General features: G+C 43.6%; 1 protein-coding gene across 15 annotated transcripts in view; it reads left to right on the top strand.

Moving 5' to 3' along the window:
* Positions 1–414: 414 nt before the first annotated feature.
* CAMK2D (calcium/calmodulin dependent protein kinase II delta) overlaps positions 415–24,305 on the top strand; it is a 330,923-nt gene continuing 307,032 nt past the window's right edge. For 13 of the 15 annotated variants that reach the window (XM_068280781.1, XM_068280836.1, XM_068280817.1 and 10 more), the window contains exons 1-2: positions 415–1,120; positions 23,460–23,554. In XM_068280781.1, the coding sequence (XP_068136882.1) occupies positions 1,056–1,120; positions 23,460–23,554 (160 nt within the window). In that variant the 5' untranslated portion in view covers positions 415–1,055. The remainder of the gene's footprint in view (positions 1,121–23,459; positions 23,555–24,305) is intronic. The other 2 variants (XM_068280868.1, XM_068280888.1) reach the window with 1 other exon arrangement.

Genomic DNA, 24,305 nt, shown 5'->3' on the forward strand with positions numbered 1-24,305 from the left:
ACTGTGTGTGTATATATATATATAATAGTATCTTCAACTAGCAACACTAGCAACAGTGTCACACGCAGCTTGCTTTTTCACACCTCTTCCACATACTGTAATAGAGTGCAAAAAAGCAGAGAGCACGATTTTATGTAATGTAGTGTAACCTAAATTGAAAGTGACTGCACATCTGGTTTCCTAATTGTTAGCTGCACGCTGTGTAATCAGAACAGTAGCGAAAGTAGAGCATAAGCAGGTTTCCTGTAAGCATGTGACAGTGACAGCAGGTGTCTGGGCAGTTTGCATGCAAGCAGTGGGGTAAAGGAAAACCCAGAGCACAGTTATTGTTATGCTTGCCATCCCCTCTATGGAGGGATATGCAGCTGCTGCGTCGCTAGAGGGAGGTGTGATCCGCAAAGCAGAGGAGGGAGGGCGAGAGATAGCACACTCTCCTGCACACCGAGCAACATCTAACCCATATAATATAACCCTGAGCTCCTTTCCCTGGCTTGTCATTACCAGCTGACGGTACAGGTTGCAGTGGGATTATTTCCAGCAGAGTGAACTGCGTTTTCTATTAGCGAGGAGGAGGACAGCTTCCCAATACAAACAGGACCTGTTGTGGAATCTGCTAAGTCCGTGGCCTTTTCTTATATCTGCAGTCCAAGTTTGTCGCCTCGTCTACTTTGTAACCTGCTCCAGCGGCTCTGTTATGTGTCAGCCGTCCAGCATCTCTGCGGAGGCTTCCCCCGGAGTCACAGCACAGAAGTGAAAGTAGCACAAGGAAAGAGCTACATTGTAAAAGTGATAAGAGAGGGCGGCCAGTGACCGTGGGAGGCGACCCTGCTGCGTACGAAGAGGTGGAGAGGAGGAGGAGAAGGGAGGAGGGCAAGCCAGGCATCCTCTCCTCCACCAGCAGCAGGCTCAGGTTAGGAACTGCCCTGCGACCTCGGAGCTTGGGCTTCAGCCGCCACCGCTGCCGCTTCTCCTGTCTGTTGCTGCGCTGCTGCGCATCCCCCAGCACCCCGACCCTGCACCACCCGAGGAGGAAAGCGGGGGGAGGAGGCGGCGGCATGGCTTCTACTACTACCTGCACCAGGTTCACGGATGAGTACCAGCTATTCGAGGAGCTCGGAAAGTAAGCCTATCCTACTACTACTACCTAGTGCTGTATTGTGGGGGGCATTCCTCACCTGGTGCGTCAGATCCACGGGGGAAAATGCCAGTGATACTTATATGCTTATCTACATGTACAGCCATAGAGAATCAGAAAACTAAGATTAAGTTAAAGTGACCACTAACGATACAATTGGAACGATCAGAAATTATCATTTGGGACCTCTAAAGCCTCTAAAGACCTTTAATGTTATGTACACGGTACAATTTTCCATCAGCTAGACGGATCCATGAGATAGATCTAATAAGAAATTGCATCGTGTGTAGACGTCTTCTTTGTTTCAGATCAATTTTGCGATAGATTTTGCTTTGATAAGTACCCAAAATCTATTGCAAAATCTAGTGCAATCCGATTGGACCGGCTGGAAATTATTTAATAAATCCATCTAATAGATCTGATCTGACAGAAAATTGTACCGTGTACATGAGTCTTTATGGACGCAAAATCTCCAACCAATCCAATCAGGTTAATGATTGATTCATTACATTGTATCCAATTTCATTAATCTGTATCAGATTTCCTTAGTATGATCAGATTGGTTAGGAGATTTTTTTGTCCATTAGCGGTCCCAAGCGATCATTTCCAATCATTCATATGAAGAATCATTTGTAAACGTTTGGCAACTAGTATCATAAGTGGCCATCTTAAGACTCTAAAGCCAGACATACATCTAGCGATTGTGATTCAGTCGACTTTTTTGGACACCTTTCAACTTTAGGGTGGTTGATGGGAAGTCAATCGACTAGTGGCCCACAGACTACAAGCGATATCGTATGCAATTCACCCTAACTAATTGATCTGACCAATGTTGTGCCACAAAAATCGATTTAGTATCAATCAAATGATATGTGAACAATAGCCAATTCATGTGCAATCGACCAATATCTTCCATCCTGCTCGATCCACTAAGTTGGTCGATTCTGCATGATGTTGGCCGATTTGCATCAATTGGGCATACTGGAACTCACATGTTCATTTTATCGAATCGAATGGTTGATTGTACAGCCAAATTGCTAGATATATGGGCACACTAACTGCCAATGTTCTGCCATACCTGAGTGCAGTACATATTATGTAAGAGAGTGAAGTGTTTATTATAATTATGATGATGATGCATTTATTGAGTGTTAACTCCTTTCACACATGCTAATCACAGGAGCTCACTATCTAACAGCTGTATGTTGTTTTATGGTAGCCATACATGGCACATGATCAATCACTTTTTGGATTAAAATTGATAATTAGGTAGAAGCAATTATTATTATCAGCAGAAAAATAATCGAGAATCAATCCAATCGATAGTGTTGAACTGATGAATGTAGTTGGTCCCCTTTGCCCGTCTCTCATCTGATTGACAGCGGTTTTCCATCACACCCCAATCAATCGAAACTGATTTGAAGGTGCCCACAAATGGTAAAATTTTAGTCAAACAAAGCGGTCAACCTTGTTGATGTCCCAAATCCACTGCAAATGATTCTAAAGGTGATCGTTCGACAACAATTCAGTCGATCGGGTAAACTGTTTTTATAATCCCTTGAGATGGATAGGAAGTACAGATTGGTTCATTGATGGCGAAAAAATTGATGTATTACATCATTTTATTTCAGATCGCATTTATCTGATCACTTGGGCGATGCCTCACTAAAAATTGTACCATTAGTGGGTACCTTAAATCCAGCAAAATTTGAATGGACATATTTGGGGTACTAAACCGCTGTTTTGATCAAAGTCATTGAATCAGCCAGAAAAAAATCAAAATGTGTGATAAGTCATAGGGTGGCAATTTATGGCAATTTATGGGCCAGTTTACTTATTGGTATATGGGTGGAAACTTGAGTGGCTGGGGTAAACCCACACAAACACAGGGAGAACATGCAAACCCCATACAGATAGTGTCCTGGCCTTATCTAGCCTGTTTGCATGACACAATTAGGACATATGGTTACATGCCTTGACTTGTCAAATAGCATACGTACTGCATACATGTGTCATCAGAGGGGGGTCCCAGGCGGTATCCACATACAGCAGACCCGCATCAGGTGATGCATTCCTCTCTGCATTTCTTCAACAGTGGAAATATTTTTTTCTGTAGTCTGGTTGATTTGCAATGACATTTTTATGTAGCACCTTCAGGATATCTGCTTATATATTGGTACAGCTATTATTATACGCAGGCTTATGTGCAGAATAAAAGCAGGAAATAGTTTCTGATATTCCCGCTGTTATCAGCACAGACAGGCTGTGTATGTAACAGGAATAGCCAAAGATGGATGAAGAGTCATTTTCTGGGTTTCAGCTAAAAGGACAAAAGCAAAGGCTTCCTGCAAAGGGAATCCCTAGCCTCAAGGTCCTTTTGCAATGTGAGCAGCAAAGGCACAAGTAAATGTCATTGTAGCTGGGCTTTATTTGCACTGTCTATTATACCCAGTGCTAAGCAATGTGAATGACAGCTTGCTCCTGGATCACATTCCAGTGAAAGGGGAGGTTGGATTAAGGGTTGTATGCTATAGTTTATCGCTGGGTATAAAACAAATATTGTGCTATCTGAGCTAATGATTCAGTCATTGGAATGTGAAGGTGTGCAGGACTATTTTCTGTGACATCCAGCAATGTTCCCTTTCTCTCTGTTATTGTCAAGTATCTCCCAGCATTATATAAAGGTAGGTAGGTAAAAGGCTTCTAAGAGAGTGCCGATGATTAGAGAAATATGAATAACATGGTCTCCTGAAGACTATCGCAGCAGGGGACTTCCTGATAATTACCATGAGTGGATTGCTGGGAGATACTTAGCATGACTGTACTGGCAGGAGAGGGAAGCACAGGATTTCAGTGTTCTCTGGAATATTACAGAATTTTCTCTCATGAAAGCTAATGAATGTAAAGGGCAATAGCCTGCGTTCTTTCACAAGGTTACCTGGGTACTAAGAGCTGACGAATAACTGAATTTACTGGGAACCTTTAGGAAAATGGCGGTAAATAACAGGCTACATACTATTCTTTGGGATGGCTTTAGTCATTGCTTATAGTTATGTGATGAGGGATTCTGGTGTCCTGAAAATCTATTATAGTGATGCCAGCCAAGCTCATACCCCTTTTGTCAACATTGTGCTTGTTGCCATTTGGACACACCCCTTATCAGGGCCGAATCAGTGGCACCTTTGTTAAATAGAATATTTGTAAGAGTCCTGGTTGGATATGACACACGTGTAGTCAGGCCACATCCCAGTTTCATCACCATCGTTATTGTTATTGTTATCAGGCAATTCTGGATTTTCATTGTATTAGCATTATATTTTATCCCATGTGTTGGTAAAACATGATGTTAATGCATGTGTGTAGCTTGACCAGAAGAGAAAATAAAGCCCATTTTCAGGAAGAAATAGTTTTGTTGTGTCAGATCTTCTGAACAAAGTTTAGAACTTTGTTCAGCTTTGTCCTCGCTTCCTGTCCTTTCAACATCCATTGATTTAATATGAACTCGGGTAGTTCCAAAGAACAGCCAATGAGAGTTAAGAATGAAAAAAAAAACAACTCAAAGCATGGGATGTAACCTTTCCCCACTCTCCAAAAAGGGTGTTATTTATTGCCATCTGGGTTCCTGTTGGAGAGATTTGGCACTTCCTAGTGAAGTGGGAACAGAGACAGCAGTTACATTTCTAAATTCTAAATGTAAATACCGGTACATTTGTTTTTCAGGTTATGGGTAGAACGCAAGGAAAAATAGTGAGGAAGAGTTAGAGCAAGGTGTAAGGCTTGGTGGTGTATTCTCCACAGTCAGCATGCAACGCATGAGCTGACGTGAAGGAGGTACACACACTAGCACAAGGAAACAGGCTATCCCTAGTATAGTGGAGGGGAGGACTGACTCCAATAGGAGATTGTGGCGCACAGAGCCGGTGCAGATCCGACAGCCACAAACAATACTTTCGCTATAACGTCTCATCGCAAAGTAGCGCTGAGCGCATAAACCAGAACTGAGGAGATCAGGACAGGTAGACAGAATGAACGCTTGCTAGCTAGCCGCTACTAAGTGACAGCAAGCGTCCACAACAAGACAGACTGGAATGAGGCAGCCAATGCGTTTGCAGCGATGGCGTGCCTCACAAAGACAGGACAGGATAGTCAGGAAATAGCAGGATCGAGATAGATGAACGTAACACAGACAAATATACAACAAGTATGTTTTCCTAGCGTATTACAATTACAGCTATCAATGAAACTATTTGTAACGTCTGACTAACATATGTATATATCGGCAATGAACCGATATATGACATAAGCAGGAACACTGACTAGGACTGGAGCAATACAGGGAACAGGACTCAGATGCATTCGCTATCTCTTCGCAGAGATGAACGCAATCCACAAACGGTAACAGAACAGGATTCAGAAGGATTCGTTATCTCTTCGCAGAGATGAACGCAATCCACAAACAGAACCAGGAGCAGGAAACCTAACTCAGCACGGGTGATCACGATACGCGCAACCTACCAAAACGTGCTGGAAAGCTGACTAACTGAACACAGGATATAAACAGTTCGTGTACGTATACATCAGCGACACGGATGTATCAACGTAACACGAATACAAGGAAAATAATAAACGTGCTGGTATGCATATATATTGGCAATGAACCAATATATGATGCAAGACCAGCAAAGTATCTTTAGAACAAGAAACACGCTCTGGGGCTGAAGCAACAGCAAGACAAGCTTAAACTGAAGCTTTGATAACCCGAGGAGTCCTGCAGGAAGCAGATCTTTATACTGAGGTCATCCAATGGGAGCAGACATGCAGATTCCCACACAGGTGAATGATAATCAGTCACAAGCTGACAGCAGGGAAAGGCAGACAAAGCTATGCAGCTTGCATGGAAAAAGATCAGAACTGCCTGAGCTGCAGCACTACTACTTCCAGCAATACCTGCTGCAGCAGCGATCATGACACAAGGCCTTACTTTTTTCTGCCGTTGAACTTTGAGATTAGACACAGAAGCAGTCACCCCATTGGGAGGTTTATCTTCAACTCATGTTCTGGTGACAAGAGTCTAGAATTCACCTAGTATTCTATTCCACTGACACTGTCACAGGTAGAGAGGGAACAGCTAAGGAAGGCATAGTCAAAATTGAATGCATGACATGGTTAAACTTGTTCCTTTATGGGATCTGGCAAAATGAGAAGTGGCCAAATGATATGGCAAGTATGCAAACACACCAGATGAAGTCTGGTCCAGCATAATGCACTCCAAGCCTCACAGGCGCAGGACGCTATTGCGGACGGGAACGCATAGAAGGCTTCGCGTGGTCAGGCCTGCCGGCGAAGTGAAAGTACCTGACGGCAGGGGACAGGAAGATCTGATCGAGACTACGAGGGCGCGGGACAGCTGCAGGGGGCTGGTAGAAGCCCCAGGCGAGTAAAACTTTTTTTGTCATAGACTTAAGTGTCTCTTTAAGCACTAGCACAAATATGGCCTCGGCTGTGCAGCAAGCTGGAGCTGCTTGTGCACTAGTGGCTCTGTGCTACTGCGTAGGCATGGCTGCGCTCGTGCATGAAGAGGAGCACAGTTGCGATGGGCAGGGGGGTCCTGGGCAGCAGCGAGGTCCAGAGAACAGTATAGGATGCCTCTGGAGGATCCAGAGGCGTCCCTCTTCTTAGGTAAGTACTTGATTTTGGCCCGAGGTTCCCCTCGTGTTCACTTTAAGTACCCTTCACCTGAACACTCAGCCCCCAATATAGAATATCAGAGATGTGCCTTTGCCATTGGATCTCCTTCCAAGGAACTGAGCCTCTCCTGAAGTGGGCTGTGCAGTCCTCCTTTGCAGTATTGTCTCCTAAATTAAAGCAAATCTGAACTGAAAGGAGGAGATAATTAATTGTGCAGTGCTAATGGTAAATAGAACTTTAATAACATAGAAAAGAGTCTCAATGTTAATAGGTCTACTTAAAGTACACATGAACTGAGAGGGATGTGGAGGCTGTCATATTTATTTCCTTTTAAACAATACCAGTTGCCTGGCAGCCCTCCTGATCTCTTAGGCATCAGTAGTGTCTGAGTCACACACCTGAAACAAGCATGTGTCAAATCCAGTCAGACTTCAGTCATAAATTCCTGATCAGCATGCTTGTTCAGGGTGTATACAGTAGCTAAACGTTTTAGAGACAGAGGATCAGCATGACAATCAGGCAATTTGCATTGTTTATAAGGAAATGCATATGTCAGCCTCCACATCCCTCTCACTTTAGATCTTCTTTAACAAAGCCCTCTCCCTGAAAAAAAAATCAGAAACCAATCTAGGCCCCAAATTATTGCTGCAAATGCACACGCTTCACTACAAACATACATCATATTCATATCACAGAGTATTAATATACAAAATCACATGTTCCCTTTGCAGCTCAAGTTCATGTTGCCTACTTGCCTTAGTGTGAAATCTCGTTTGCACCTCAAGTACACTACTTGCTTACATAGGGCTCGGTGAATCTTTGCCTTCCATTTCCTGCTTACATCACAACGTGTAGATCTGAAGATACAAAGTGATAGGAGTGTTTCTCTTCATATCCACACGAAACTGTGACTCTAAGCTAATGAACATTAAAGGGGAAGGATGTAAGTTGCAACAGCATTTATATTACTGGTTTCTCTCACACTTGCAGAGTGATGCCTTGATCTGCCACTTTACTGAGGGTCATAGACATCTATTAGAAATCTTTATATCCTAGGGCCTGACAAGATGTATCCCAAACACAATGTGTTTGCATTGTTTGGCATGAATTTGAATACATGCTAGTGTCCACAGACTGAGCCTAAGTATAACTCCAGTCACTGTGAAATGACTATGCAGCTTTCAGTGTGGCCGGGAAAAAAATTAATAGCTTATTCAAAAATGAAATAGTTAACTTTGGATTCCGTTCTTCATGATTCATGTGTTATGGGCTCTGATGTTCATTATTCTCTCATGGCTTCTGACTGAGCAGGAATGGTGGAACATTGTGGCTACATTCACAGAGGGACTTTACAGAATTGCGTTATAAACTCTTAAAATGCAGCTTACCACACTGCAATAATAAACGTATGGGAAATTCACAGTGTGACGTTAGCGTCGCATTGTAATATGTAGCGTTATGGTAACTCACTGCTGCAGTGCGTAACCTCTAAACGCACACGTTATTAGGTACAGGGAAGCATACTTTTCATCAGGGCTGTGGAGTCGGTCCAAAAATCCACCGACTCCGACTCCTCAGTTTAGGATTCCACCGACTCTGACTCCGACTCCACGACTCCGACTCCTCTAATTTGCATATTACAATTTTGTTGATTAAAAGTATGTAACATGAAATTCGTCTCTTAACTGCCAACGCTTAGGAATTTTACAAGACAACTGAAGTGAGAAGGATATGTAGACTACTATATTTATTCCCTTTAGACTAAAACTAGTCCTTGGTAAGAGTACTTGTAAAAGGTACAAACCGGAACAAAGAACATCTATCAGGCCCTAGGCAATGTGACTGTGGGTACATGTAAGAATGATGTGCAGGTACTCTGCAGGAGAATGAGGAGATTGTAAACAGACAACACCTCTGTGTTCAATGTGGACAGCATTCTCAGTGGATTCCTGCAGCTCTGTGGGGAGTGCATATGTAGAGTATAGTACTACTGTGTAACAAAGTAAACCTGAGACAGATGAAATTAAAGTTTTATACATACCTGGGGCTTCCTCCAGCCGCCTTCAGGATAATCAGTCCCTGTATGTCCTCCTCCACCACCTGGATCTTCTGCTATGAGTCCAGGTACTTGAGCCAGTCAGGCGTAGTGCGCATGCACACACTCCGCCGCCAGGAGCATACTACACCTGTGCAGCACTATTGCGCAGGTGCAGAATGTTCCTGGCTGTGGGAGCGGCATGCGGCCGGACAGCGCTGACTGGCTGAATTACCAGGACTCATAGCAGAAGATCCGGGTGGTGGAGGACAGCGAGGGACTGATTAGCCTGAAGGGGGCTGGAGGAAGCCCCAGGTATGTATAAAACTTTACTTTTCATCCGTTTCAGTTACCCTTTAATTTGTAGTCACCAAACCAAATTTTAATAACATATCACATTATTTGATTTCATCAGCAAAGGGAGTGCATACATTTGCATAAATCAGCATCAATGCAGAATTATTTCCATCTCGTTGACCATCTCTATTAGTGACACAGCTACACATCAGGCTTTATTCTTACAGCATAGATGTTATTTAGTATATATAAGAGATTCCTGTGTACACATCATATATACAGTCACAATCAGATATGTATATCTGACCTTAAAAATACGGGGACTGCTTTATTGAAGCAGCACAAGTAACTAATTTTGACTGGTTTATTTCATTTTTGTGGACTAAGCACAGCTATTACTGTATATATACTGTATATATACATTATTTTTAATGACTATTATCTGAGAAATAGAACATTTTATCATATTTTCTATTTTAATTACAGTTACAAATTCATTAGGAGTCGGAGTCGGTGCATTTTTTCCCGACTCCGACTCCAGGCACCCAAAATTGCCCGACTCCACGACTCCGACTCCACGACTCCGACTCCACAGCCCTGCTTTTCATTGCCTGTATGCTTTACTCTACCTATTGTATACGACGGTAACGCAGCATTAATGTGCGTTTCCACCCTTTGTTTTGTGTTGTAATGCTGTGTTGCGACTTCAACATCACACTACAACACAACATCCCACTGTGACTAAGCCCTGTAAGAAAAAAAAAACATCTTCTTTTGTCCTTTCTTGATTTACCCATCAACATCCACACAGGTGAACTGACACTGGTTTGGGGAGGGGGAATTAAAACCACACAACTGAAATCTGAAAAAGAGAAGGGTGCATCCTGCAGTGTGATAACACTGTTATTGCTGTTGCCAGACCAATGCTGTCCTGTGGGCCGGTGCACATAGTCCATTTAAATCGGATACAGGATGTGTGTACTGAAATCAACGCAGACATTTGCAATCTAAACAGCCTTGGTCAAATTTCCTCTATGTGTGTATGAGGATAGATACTCACCACTGTAGAGGAAAGCCTCTGGATGCTGTAGAAGCTTACCTGATCCTTTTAGACCCTTCCAAGGTTCGCGCTTGTGCAGTAGCATGGAGAGACTCTGTGCTACTTTACATCTGCGGGCTGCAGCTAGCGCCTGCACAGTGCAACATTAATGGTTTCCTTTAATAGTGAACCCATACACAGGCAGAGTGCACATACAACTCTGCAGTCAGCTGGATCATGTTTTTAAACGTTTGTAATCATATTTGCAAATTTGTCAGATAACTTTTTAATCAACTACGTTGGGCATATCAGTGCAAATGTTATCAGCACATTGTAAGTACACACCTATTAACCTTGCAGGCAAACCCTGTAAACTTTAAACCAGCACAAGCTGGTAGTAATGTCTTCTCAGAGCTGTATCCTCAGCGTTTAGGTTGAACTTGAGTCATATTGTTTATTTTGGATGGAGACTCTGAGAATGGTTACTTCATCTGTCAGGTTTCTGTTTTTGTCCCTCATTTCCTGTTCCCAGAGACATGATGCTGGAAGATATTTACCTGAAGGTAAAGAGAATCCCAGATGAGACAGCCTTGGGTCAAGTGAGATTTATCCAGACCTGGATTTACATCACAGGAGCCTATAGGCACAGATGTGCTGGCACCCTAGACTTTGCTCTCCATAAACCTACAAACCCCACCGATCCGCACTGCAAATGTGCTGGCTGGCCCAGCTGTCACTTCTCCCACACTTCCCTTGCCTGTCATAGGTAGCCACAGATGCCCCTTAGTATTAGGTAGCCAGCGGTATCCTCAGTATTAAGTTGCCCCTGACTGTAGGGAGATCTGGTCAGTGGAATTATTATTGGTATGTACTTATCTCCTTGGCTTGCACTATCTGGTCAGTGGAATGCCAAGATGCAGGTGAGTAACCTCTCATTTACACTCCGCTCAGGAGCATAGGGAAGAAAGAAGAGAAACACTCAAGGAGCAGAGTGAGCCGCCTTTCTAGCATCATGCGCCTGTAGGCACGTGCCTACAGTGCTTTATGGTAAATCCGGCCCTGGATTTATCCCATACTCCTGTTCTGGAGACTACTATAACATTTCTGGGGCATACACAGGATTTTCAAGGGGAGCATTTCTGAAAGGTCGTCCTCAGCCACACACAATAGAGTATAATGGTATCGTAAGACATCATGCTGGGTACACATAATGCAATTTCCTATCCTACTGACAAGATCTGACAATTAGTTCCTAAATGTCCGATCTGCTCCCGATCATCAACGGGATCGATCAGGAGCAGTTTGGATACAGATGATAATGAGGACAGCTGACATTGCTAATGAAGGGGAAAGTGAAGCACTCACACAGCAGAGCACAGGGCTGAGCTCCTACCTGGCTCTGTTAAGTTCCCCAGAGCTGCTCCCTGCTCTGTACACACGGTGCTGCTTCATCCAAAGTCAACTGTAGCAGGGAAAGAGAGGGGGCGGTGGTATGAGCTGCAGGATACCTGCAGATATTCTGATGTCTCAACTTGTGCCTGTCCCCAGACACAGCACCGGCCCTGGTCTGAGGGGGGATTATGGGCAGCTGTAATCCCCACCTGCGTTTGCCTATGCATTTTTAGATCCACAGCACACTTTCTATTCCTGGCTTCCCAACAGATACCCAAACAACAACAAAAATGTGTCCAAATCCTTCCTCGTGTTTAAAATGAAAAATGTATTTTCACTTTAATTGTTCTTTGTTCTCCTTGGTTGTTTGTGTGTGGACAGAGATGCCACATTGATTATAAAGTGTTCTCTGAAGCATGGAAATCAGAGAATGATAAAGTGGATCTATTTTTTTGTATTATGCTTTAAGTTTTGAGAACAGCTAAATACCCAATTATATCTTAGCCTTTTTTTTCTGACAACAGGATGGTTCCAAGAGTGAACCTGTGTGGCCTTAGCTAAAAGGATTTTTTATATTAGATTATCTCATAAATATGTACTGCACTGACTGCAGTGAGCTGATCGGGGTTTATATTTAGAATGAACAGCTCTTATGTAATCTGAGATGATTTGCTGAAGAAACTGTGTTCTTCTGGTTTTTTTTCCAATGACTGCAATTGTTGTTTTTTGCAGTCATCTCTTTTGCACACATTTTATTTGGGAACATAACTGGGCATCCAGTCATTTGGGCACCAAGTTGAGGCAATGAACAGTTTAGCTGTTGACTGCATTGAGGAGTCCTCTGACACCCAAATCTTTAAACAGCCTGCATAAGTAGCCTAACCTCAACCCCTGGCTGGTGTCTACCTAAACCTGCACTCCCCTCTTATGTTCTAACCCTTAGCAAATCCCTTTACTAGCTGATGCCTCTTTCCCAACACACCTAACCTTAAAGTGGAACTGAACTCTTCCACATGACAGAAGACAACAGAGAAAAAAGCACCCTGTTTGTATTTATAGAGTTTAGCCTAATTCCCCCCTCATCACTGTCTACTCACAAGTTGTTATTTGATCTCTTCAGCTGTGTCACCTCCTGCCACGGCAGATAGCTAATTGATAAGCAAAGGATGCTAAGAATATGTCTGCTTCCATGAAAGCAGGAGGTGGACAGTGCAGATTTATTGCAGGAATTGTATCAGCTGTAACAAAGAAATGTTGTTCTTTAAAGGTTATCATGCCATGCGCATGTTTTAGAGCAGAGAGGAAGTTCTGAGTTAAGGTCCGCTTTAACCCAGGGGTGAACAAATAAATATAGAATCTAGGAGTCAGTCTAGTTTATCCAGGTGCCAGCAGGAATTTTAAGTCCACTGACAACAACTTAAAAAAAAACTTAAGTGTTAGGATTCTGCTAATTTTTTTAAAGAACTGTGGCTACATGTCTCCTGAGATCTGTCCAACCCTACATCCTCTTCTACCTGGTGTATGTGAGATGTAACTGTAGATGTAACCCTTTTCAGAATACCTACACTTTACCCAAATTTTATGTTCATCCACTTCTCATTTAAAGGGACTCCGAATAGCTCTCATGGGCATGCTTTTAAAGAGAATCTGTACTCTAATATTCTTACGATAAAAAGCATACCATTCTATTCCTTATGTTCCCCTGTGCCCCTCTGTGCTGTTTCTGCCACTCCCTGCTGCAATCCTGGCTTGTAATGAACAGTTTTAGGCAGTGTTTACAAACAAATGACATGGCTTCTAACCAGAGTATCATAGGCTGTGAACAGCTATCTGGTGTGACTCATGCAGAGCTTGGAGGGGGTGTGTAAAGCTTCTGCCAATGACAAGCAGTGCTGCACATTCCACACATTCCAGCCTCTGCCTGACAGACACGACAGAGGAAAGGAGATAAGATTTATTACAGAGACAGTGCAAGTAGGAAAGGCTGCAGTAAGACAGGCCACATTAGAACAGTAATAGGAACTTATAGGACAGAAGAAATAAGGCACAAAATTTTGTTACAGAGTCTCTTTAAGACTCCGACCAGTACTGCAAAGTACTTAAAGATGCATACCTTTCTGTAGCTTGTGCTCTCCTCTTTCATATGATGCATGAATCACCGTTCTACACCAAATAGCTTTCGTTCAATTTACACTTTATTTATTACTTCCGGGTCACCCTTGCCTTCTCTTTTAGAGAAGTGCATCATTGAATGAAGCAGGAAGAGGAAGTGACACGCATGGCCATTGCAAGAGGCTCCTCCAGTGCAGTAGTAGGCAGCAGGGCTGGGCTTTCGAGTAGTGAACTACTCGAATTCGAAATTCAAATGAAGCCTAAAGACTTCACGTGTGACTGCGGGATGGGGGGTTAACTTACCCAGAAGTCTTTGGGAAGTCTGCGTTCCATTACGTGTCATAGGCGTAATGAAAGCCACGTTGCATGACTCACTACCGCACTTCCTCTTTCAAGCCTTTTTTTATGCCTATGGCGCGTAATGGAACGCAGACGGCCTGTAGATTTCTGGGTAAGTTAACCCTCCATCCCGCGGTCACACGTGAAGTCAATAGACTTCATTTGAATTTCTAATTCAAGTAATTTACTACTGGAAAGCCTGTCCCTGGTGGCCAGTACTAACGTATAAACCTAGGCTAACCCCAACCCATCCCTAGCTGAAGTCCCTGAGACCCTCTATCTAAAGCCTTGTACAGTACATACACTTGAGCACAGGTGTTAAACTCAAGGTCCGGGGCTGAATCCAGCCTGTCTTGCAATTTTATGTGGCCCCCCCAAGAGCTTCAAAGGTGCATGCATGGTGGCGTAGTGGTTAGCGCTCTTGCCTTGAAACGCTGGGTCCCCGGTTCGAATCCCAGCCAGGTCAACATCTGCAAGGAGTTTGTATGTTCTCCCCATGTCTGTGTGGGTTTCCTCCGGGTACTCCGGTTTCCTCCCACATCCCAAAAACATACAGATAAGTTAATCAGCTTCCCCCTAAAATTGGCCCTAGACTACGATACAGGCACTACACAATACATACATAGACATAGTACTATAGTAGGGATTAGATTGTGAGCCCCTCAGAGGGACAGTTAAGTGACAAGAGAATATATACTCTGTAGAGCGCTGCGGAATATGTCGGCGCTATATAAATACTAAATAATAATAATAATGATTGTAAGCAGCATAAGAGAGACAACACGCTGCCTTCCTATCCAAAGGAGCACATTGGTGACAGCGTTTCTGGATGCAAAATTGTCAGCTTGAGCAGGAGCGCAGAAAAAAAGGCACAGCAAAATTGAAATGGGGCCCCCTTCTGGGGTCCAAACTTTTCCCTCTTCCCTGTGTGGCTGGTAAAACACACAGGCACACACAAACACCTTTCCTTCCCTGTAACCCACACACGCGCACACACAGAGACACACACACAGAGACACACACACATGCACACACAGAGACACACACGCACACACAGAGACACACACGCGCGCACACAGAGACACACACACGCGCACACAGAGACACACGCACACAGAGACACACGCACATACAGAGACACACACATGCACACACAAAGACACACACACACACCTTACCTTCCCCAGCACCTCTCCGTGCTGTAGAGTAGCGCAGTGGAGCAGTGTGTTTTTTGACTAAAAGTAATCACACACTTGAGGATTGAGATTATAGAAGAACATCTGAAAGAGGCACCAATGCTATAGAGCAGCTTTATAAAAGTACAGATGGGTGATTTATTCATTGGGCAACCACAGGTGGTATCTGCAGCTTGTAATGGTACATGACAGGCAAGAAACTTGGAAAGGTTGTGCAACGTTATATAATGAAAACTGGCATATCCAGGCTTTTATCACTGGGGTTTTATGTTTCTCCCAAGTGCATGGGACCTCCATTAACAGAAGCTCTCAGACTAATTTGCAGTTTTGAGTGCTTTGTTCCCAAATTACTTGTCTGGTATAAATCTTTGTTATGACTGCATCTTGATTTTTCCTAATACGTTTACATTAATGTTAATTGACTTGGCTTGTGTTCAGTTGCAACAACATGCAAGAACTTGTATATTAAAACTTCCCAGAACCCAAGGCGTCTTCATGGGAGTTAGTACAAGCGCAAGCCATTAAGAATGATGCTTGTACAAATCGTGCAGGAAACCAAGCCTTGATTTTTATTGTTTCTCATTGGTCTGCTGACACTTTCTTCCAGAGGTTGTCTCCATCATTAAGTTCTGTAGCACTTTTCACTCCTTTGACTCAACTGTTCTGTTTTACCTTATGAGTTGTGCTTGTGCCTGGACCACAATTCTTCTTATCACATTTCACAGCTTTCCTTCAGTCCCCTTTTACACTTACCTTGCAAGTAATGCATCGCGTTACCGTTTTACCGCTGGGTAACGCAACGGCAATGCAAGTGTATAGGTCCTATTACACTTATCGCATTGCATTGCATTAGAAGCTTTAGAATTGCCGCTGAGCCATCTGCCACATGTTATCATATGACTTCCGCAGCGACAGACTTTGCCGCAGAGTCATATGTTCCTAATTTTTTGGGATGCAGCAGGAACATCACATCCCCACCGCAATATGAAAAATAGGTATAGAACCGGCCTTACTTTTACCCCATGCTAAAGGTGCCCATACCTTGCTCGATTTGCATGATCAGTATCTGGCAGATTTGATGATAATGATCAACATCTGCCGAGATTGATGCTGCAACATGGCCATCTGATCATAATCTTGATTGATTTCAGGCCAAAGTCAGTCTAAACGATTTATTCAACATACTGGAAACATCTCACACGAAAGGCCACAACAGCTTCACGGTGGAGCAGGTGGGCTCCCCTCACGTGTAATGTGTATGAGCCTGTGGTGAGTGTGGAGGAGGCAGTGTTTAGACTCTCCTATCCGCTGGCTCGCCTCCTCTTCTGTCCATCACACCGGGATGCGTGTGTCCTGTGACCAGACAGCATGCACATGGTCACGTATATGCTGTCGCATCATGGGGTACGTAATATCCCCAGTGGCGATGGAGGGAAGACACGGGACACTGGAAGAGGTGCGTCAGTGGACAGGTAAGCTTAAGCACCACCTCCACACTCCTACACACTCCTCATATCCTGTGTTATCATCTTGCAGAACCGATGACTCTGGTCGCTTTAAGACCAGAGCCCTCAGTGCACTTTTAAGAGCAGTGATTGCTGTGATTGGCTCCTGATTGATACATGGAAGGTCTGCTGTCAATGTAACAGTAGAGCGAGAGGGTGCAACCAGGGCCGGCCCGCTCATGAGGCGGGGTGAAACTTTTGCCTCAGGCGGCACATTTCTAGGGGCGGCATCCGCCCGTCGGTAGGTGCGGGGAGCCGGCAGCTGAGCTGGAGGGGTAGTGGGCAGGACGGGGGTATTGGGCCTAGCGGCTTAGCGGCGGGGAGGGGGGTCGGACCCCCCCCCCCCCTCCCTCGCCTGGGTCCCCCGATCTGCGCTCCCCTACAGCCTTAAATAGTTCAGAAGCAGCCGCTACTCGTAAGAGGCACGGGCGGGGAGGACTCACCTCTTCCTCGTTCCAGCGTGCGCTCCACTGACGTCATTTCCTGCAACGCCGTCCATTTACAATACAGTGGGCGGCGTTGAAGGAAGTGACGTCAGTGGAGCGCACGCTGGCCTGGAACGAGGAAGAGATGAGTCCTCCCCGCCCGTGCCTCTTACGAGTAGCGGCTGCTTCTGAACTATTTAAGGCTGTAGGGGAGCGCAGATTGGGGGACCCAGGCGAGGGAGGGGGGGGGTCCGACCCCCCTCCCCGCCGCTAGGCCCAATACCCCCGTCCTGCCCGCTACCCCTCCAGCTCGGCGGCGGCGAGGGGGGGGGGGGGGCGGCAGCAATAATTTTTTCGAAATTTGCCTCAGGCGGCAAAAAGTCTAGGGCCGGCCCTGGGTGCAACAACATGGGCAGCGGCAGGAGCGGCGAGAGTAAGCGGCGTGCCCGGCATGGATGATTGAAATCTACGCCCTGGCAGGAATAATAGGACATAAACAGGGTGCCATCAAGGTCCGCACTCTGCAAGAGGTTAAACAAAATCAGCTCTGTGACAAAAATGGATGGTACTTCTCTATTCCAGTCTTATTAAAATTTCTACTATTTTTTATTGTGATACTATTTTTTTATTCTGCTGGCGCCTCTGTATTTTTTCATACATTGTTATCCACCTAGTGGATGGGTGTGAACACCCTTTCTTTTCTACGGAGAGCGACTCTTTAACCTGAGTGGGGACAGGTCTAATTTCCACATAAGCAACTAGAGTGGTTGCCTGAATTTCGGCAACCCAGACTTGTGAGTATAACGTATTTATTTACAACTTATGCCATATGTCAATCAATAATACACTATTGGGGGCTCTTGATTGTGTTTCCCTATTTTAATTATTAAAATGTCTGCCACTCATCTGTTCTACCTCTTCTCTCACTCTTCAGAAGCTGTCTGCCTCTAGCTGCCAGTCTACCCACTGACTGTCAGTTACCCTGTAAGTTCAGGTACATAAACTCACCGGTTTCCAGATGCCATTTCAACCATGGTCCTTAGTCTGCTTATGACCTTTTTCTATCCCCCACCTTAAAGAGAAACTCCAACCAAGAATTGAACGTTATCCCAATCAGTAGCTGATACCCCCTTTTACATGAGAAATATATTGCTTTTCACAAACAGACCATCGGGGCGCTGTATGACTGATTTTGTGCTGAAACCCCTCCCACAAGAAGCACTGGGACAGCGGTACTTTTGGCAGTTTGTTACAATGTAACAAGGTTCACAGACAGGAATTAGCTGTTTATAGCTGTCTCTAACAGCCAAAACAGCTAGCAGCAGCTACATAACCTTCCCACAGTAAAAATGTCACCATGTAATAAATGTCAGAATGTAAATCGGGGAGAGGACAGATTTTACAATGAGCAAACACTGACTAAATCATTTATACATAATTATTGTAAAAATGAAGCACTTTTTTATTGCATTATTTTCACTGGAGTTCCTATTTAAGCACATGTTTACAATGTTACATCATTTTCACAGATACTCCATTCTCTCTGGAACACCATTTAAGTGTACCTTAACTGGCCTGTGACATGGGGGCATGTTCAGGAATCTACAATGGAAATGCCATGCGCTCGCAGCGCACAACAATTTACCATTGCTTACACTATTTACATAGTGCACTGCTTGATATGGTACTTTGGGTGAGTTCAGGAACATCTAAAAGCAGGTGTTGGCAGAATTTTTCACTGCTAATATCTGGTGCCCAAGTTGTAAACACCCAAATGATACACACTGCTCATTAACCCATTTCAAAACTCAGTGACATTTCAGTAATTAAGGTAAATATAGCAGCAGAAAGACACCATTCTATATGAGTTGTATTAATGGTACCCTTTTTTAACCTTTAGCATTCCCTGAGTTATGCCTATAGGAGCCTGTGAGAAGCTAGTGCTGCCCGCATCTTCACTCTGCCTTCTGTCGGTTCACCTGCCCTGAATAACAACATAGATGTTAGTCTCTCAGACAAGAAAATTCTAAATATTTAGGAGTGGCACCTCTTTATTGTTGTTTAGGTTATATCAATAATGGTATGTATGGTGCTAACACAAGACCTCTGCCAATCCAAGCTGCAGTGTTATTTGTTGGTTTTTCCATGTTGCATGACTGCTATACACAAAGTGCCTGCCTAATTGCTAAAGTGGATGGTAACAATGTGAAAGATCTCATGGCCGTAAAGCAGTCAGGTAATTGAGCAGAAGACATTTTGTAGGGAAGAGAAGACAGGGGGGTTGGGTTAATTGGATATTGGTTTACATTATAATGTGTCGCTTGTTCAGTAAAGTAGCTAGAATGATGTTTGGCCAACACAAATACTTGCTGCGTTGAGTTTATGTAGCTATTTAGTAAAAGTGTAAAGCAAAGGCTAGCAGACTATATAATCAGTCATTGTCACATTTGCAGTTAATAGGTTGCTGTGGATTATGTCACTTTAGCAACCTTCAATATATGTTATATTTTTTTCCCTCCAGTCACAAAAATGAGACTGTTCATTTTACCATGTAGCTAGACTGAAAGACAATGGGCTTGATTCACAAAGCGGTGCAAAGTGTTTGCACGCCTGTGAAAAGCCCTTTATCACGCCTAAACTCGGTTTAGGCGTGATAAGAAGAAACTCGCGCGATCTTTTTGCGCGCGTAGCGCTCCGTGCGCAGTGTACCGTGCTTCGCGCGCAGCACCCATTGAGCCCTATGGGACTTTGCGTGCGCGTTTGCGTGCGGGAGCTTCGCGCGAAGAGCAGCACAAATCGGTGATAACTCAGTGGTGCACAGGTTATCACGCCTAAAGTCTTTTAGGCGTGATAACTGAGTTATCACCGCTTTGTGAATCAAGCCCATTAGCTTGTCATTACTTGTTGCTGTTGTGATATTATTGTGATTAATTGTCCAAAACTGCCATAAATAAGGCTATGTTATGTTGTGCAACCTTAAATACACTCCCCATATCTTTTGAATGAGTGAGTCAGAGGAACACAATTCTAGTTGTCCTTATGTGATTGTGTTTACATAATATCTCTTTGAGGAAGATTAGGCATGCCTTCACTTTCACTTTTCTTGGTCTGCCCAGTCATGCCCACATTGGTGGACTGAAGGCTGGAGCAGTATCTTCCTGCATACTGTTACGGTGAACATGTGGCAATTTGAAATGGTTTTCTTTTCCTCAGATAAATCAAAGCAACTGATGCTGCCCATCTAAGATAACTGGCTCATTAGGCCGGGCTTTGAGTTCGCATCATAGTTTGATAAATATAATGATAATTTAATGATAATAATAATAGATGAAATAGTGACAAAAGGTATAGAAAAAAAGAAGAAAAGAAACTGAAAATTAGAAGAGGAGGCACATAGAAGAGAAACCAGCCAGCATCAGAAGCTTAAAGTAAACCTTGGGGTAGTTCCTATACTTTCATACCTGACAAGCGACATGATAAGACAGAAATGTGTATGTACAGTGCCAAGCATGCAAAAAACTAGGCGTTGCTGCTTTTTTTATTTTTCCGCCTGAAAGAGTTAAACATTCAGGGATGCAAGTAACAGTTTCTCTTTAGTCAGTTGGACCATAGTTTATCCCTCACTGATAAAGAATGGAATGGGCCTGTTTACACTACACGCAGATTGGATGCAGAAAAACTGACTCCAATGAATGCCTATGGGCCTGTTTCCACTAATTGCAATTTTTCTGATGATTCTGAAAAATTACTGTTGCAGATTGCTGCATCAGATTCTGAATGCAGAAAAACTGACTCCAATGAATGTCTATAGGCCTATTTCCACTAACATTTTCATTGTGTGGGAAACAGTGCATTCCATTTAGTGGAAACAGGCCCATAGGCAGTAATTGGAGTCAGTTTTTCTGCATCCAGAATCCGCGTGTAGTGGAAACTGGCGCTTAACAGCCACATACAGAAATCTGGATGCAGAAAAAGTGATGCAGAAGTAGTGGAAATAGGCCGTTAACTGCCTAACGACCATATCACGCTGATGGGCAGGACTGCGGCGGCAGCCCCAGGACCGCCTAACGCCAATTGGTGTCAAGTCCTGGAGCTGCAGTTTAGCAGGGAACGCGTGCGTGCAGAGCAAAGTTCCCCCTTGTTTACGTTTGTACAGCGCTGCGATCTCCTGCATCGCTGTACAGCAGACACTCAGCTGTCCCCCGGGTTGGGTAGGGAATGAAGTCCTCTCATAGGCTGATGCCTATGAGAGGCAGGGATAAGTGCCGATCGCCGTCCTATGGCGATTTGGCTGGCACAGGGGGGAGGGAGGGAGAGAGAGGAAGGAGAGAGGGAAAAGTCTCCCCTTTCTCAATAAAAAAAAAAAAAGGCCGCAACAGTGATTAAAAACCTCCGGTACAGTGTCCTATTAAGGACACGAAAAGGAGGGAAAATTCAGTTATGTGCTAAGTTGTAGGGCTGTGCAGCAACCTGACCAAGTTGCACAGCCCTGTATTGCGAAAAATGGCCTGGTCACTAGGGGGGGAAGGGAGGGGAGTGTAAGCCTGAGGTCCTGAAGTGTTTAACCACTTAACATCTCAGTCTTTTTCAGCTTATGCATCCGAGCAATGTTCACCTCCCATTCATTAGCCTATAACTTTATCACTACTTATCACAATGAACTGATCTATATCTTGTTTTTTCCGCCACCAATTCGGCTTTCTTTGGGGGGTACATTTTGCTAAGAGCCACTTTACTGTAAATGCATTTTAACAGGAAGAATAAGAAAAAAAAATGAAAAAATTCATTATTTGTCAGTGTTCGGCCATTATAGTTTTAAAATAATACATGCCTCCATAATTAAAACCCACGTATTGTTATTGCCCATTTGTCACGGTTATTTCACCATTTAAATTATGTCCCTATCACAATGTATCGCGACAATATTTTATTTGGAAATAAAAGAGCATTTTTTTCCGTTTTGCATACATCACTATTTACAAGCTTATAAAAAAAAATAGAGAGAAATATTTCATCTTTACATAGATATTTAAAAAGTTTAGACCCTTAGGTAAATATTTATGTTTTTTTTTTTTTTATAGTAATGTTTTTTTTGTTTTTTTTTTATTAAACATTTTATGTGGGCATTTTTGGGAGGGTGGGATATAAAAGTGTTTTATTTGGGGAAATATTGGTGTATTGTAATGTTTTTGGGAATTTACTTATAGTTTTACTTTTTGGCCGCAAGATGGCAATCTCGATTTTTTTTACATGACGTCACTCTAAGCGTACAATGTACGCTTAGAGAGACACAGCTTCAGAAAGAGCGAAGCTTCCGAGAGAAGCTGTCGCTTTTTCAGCGGGGGAGAGGAATCAATGATCGGGCTCCATAGCCCGATAAATTGATTCCGTGGCTACCGACTCCGCGGCCGGGAGTGCGCGTGCACGCACGCGATCGGCCGCGGGAGCGCGCGGGAGCGCGCCTGTCCTCCTTGACGTTTTTATACGTCAAGGTGGACATAGTGGTTAAAGGTCAATAATTCATAGATTTTGACTTAAAGAACCACTATCACGAAAACATGTAAACTTTAAAATACATGTAAACGCATACAAATAAGAAGTAGGTTTCTTCCAGAGTAAAATAAGCCATAGATTACTTTTCTCCTATGTTGCTGTCACTTACAGTAGGTAGTAGAAATCTGACAGAACTGACAAGTTTTGGGCTAGTCCATCTCTTCATGGGGGATTCTCAGCATGACCTTTATTCTTTATAAAGACACCCCCTGAAAAGGATTTATACAAAGATGGTGGCCAGCCAGCCTGCTCGCTGCACACTTTTTTGGCAGTTGGACTGAGCAACTGCCATTCACTAAGTGGTTTTGCAAATAACCCAAACCCTCAGAATCCCCCATTAGGAGATGGGCAAGGCCAAAACCTATTGGTTCTGTCGGATTTCTACTACCTATTGTAAGTGATGGCAACATTATGGCTCATTTTACTCTGGAAGAAATGTACTTTGCATTTGTATATGTTTGTATGTATTTACAATTTTGAATTTTTCATGATAGTGGTCCATTAAGGTTCTTATACACACTAGACTGTAACATCAAAAAGTTCCCCTGGGGGGTACTCACCTCGGGTCTTTTTTCTTTCATCTAAATAAAAGTAATTCTGTAACATTACCGCAAATCCTAAATGCCTTTTTGAAACCTCCAAAATGCAGTTCACTATAGGCAGCTTTTATGAGGTGTCATATTTGAAATATGTTCTAGTGACGAAAACATTAATATCATTAAATAAATGTCTTTGCCTTTCAGGGGAGCATTCTCTGTGGTGAGAAGATGCTTGAAGATTAACAATGGGCAAGAGTATGCAGCCAAAATCATCAACACCAAAAAGCTGTCAGCAAGAGGTATCTATTGCATATTAAAAAAAACGAATTATAAACCCTTTTGATAGCCATGCCAGTGCACACCGTATTTGCAACTAAATGTTAGCAGAAATAAAGAACTGCAGTCATTTGTTTCTCCAGTGTGCTGAGCTCCAGCAGGTGAGCTCATATTGTGAGATTAATGTCTCTCTTCAGGCCACATCTTATGTTGGGCACAGAAAGCTATTGACTTTTTTGCTTCCTATCTCATATGCTTGATTTAGACATCAGGCATAGGAATAAAGAGGCCACAAGGCCACTGCTACTGAACCCTTGTAAATATGGCAGCTGTGTCCACCTAATGCTCCTCATTTTGGTTTTAGTAGTTGGAGTCACACAGCTGCAACAAACATGCTTTCAATAAAGGCATAACTCATGATATGTATATTAAAGGTAGCCATAGACCTGACGATTATGGGCAGATTCGACAAAAAGACAAATTTATCTCTAATCGAATCTGATCAGAGATAAATTAGTCTCTTAGTCGAAGCTGCCCATATACTACAGGTTGATTCCCATCTGATTTCAGCATGACATCTTCAGGGAATCTGCTGAGCCTGCTGCCTCTGCACCACCACTGCCCCCCTAATATATAAATTGCCCCCCCCCCCCATGTGTATATTTATACGTTACCTGTCCTGTCGCAGCCTTCGCGTGGTGTCCGTCCATCTTGCTGGTTTCTAATAGCCGCATACACGCGTCCACACTGGCTGTGCCTATCGTCTGACGTCAG

This window comes from Hyperolius riggenbachi, chromosome 1 (assembly GCF_040937935.1).
Source record: "Hyperolius riggenbachi isolate aHypRig1 chromosome 1, aHypRig1.pri, whole genome shotgun sequence".
Classification (NCBI taxonomy): domain Eukaryota; kingdom Metazoa; phylum Chordata; class Amphibia; order Anura; family Hyperoliidae; genus Hyperolius; species Hyperolius riggenbachi.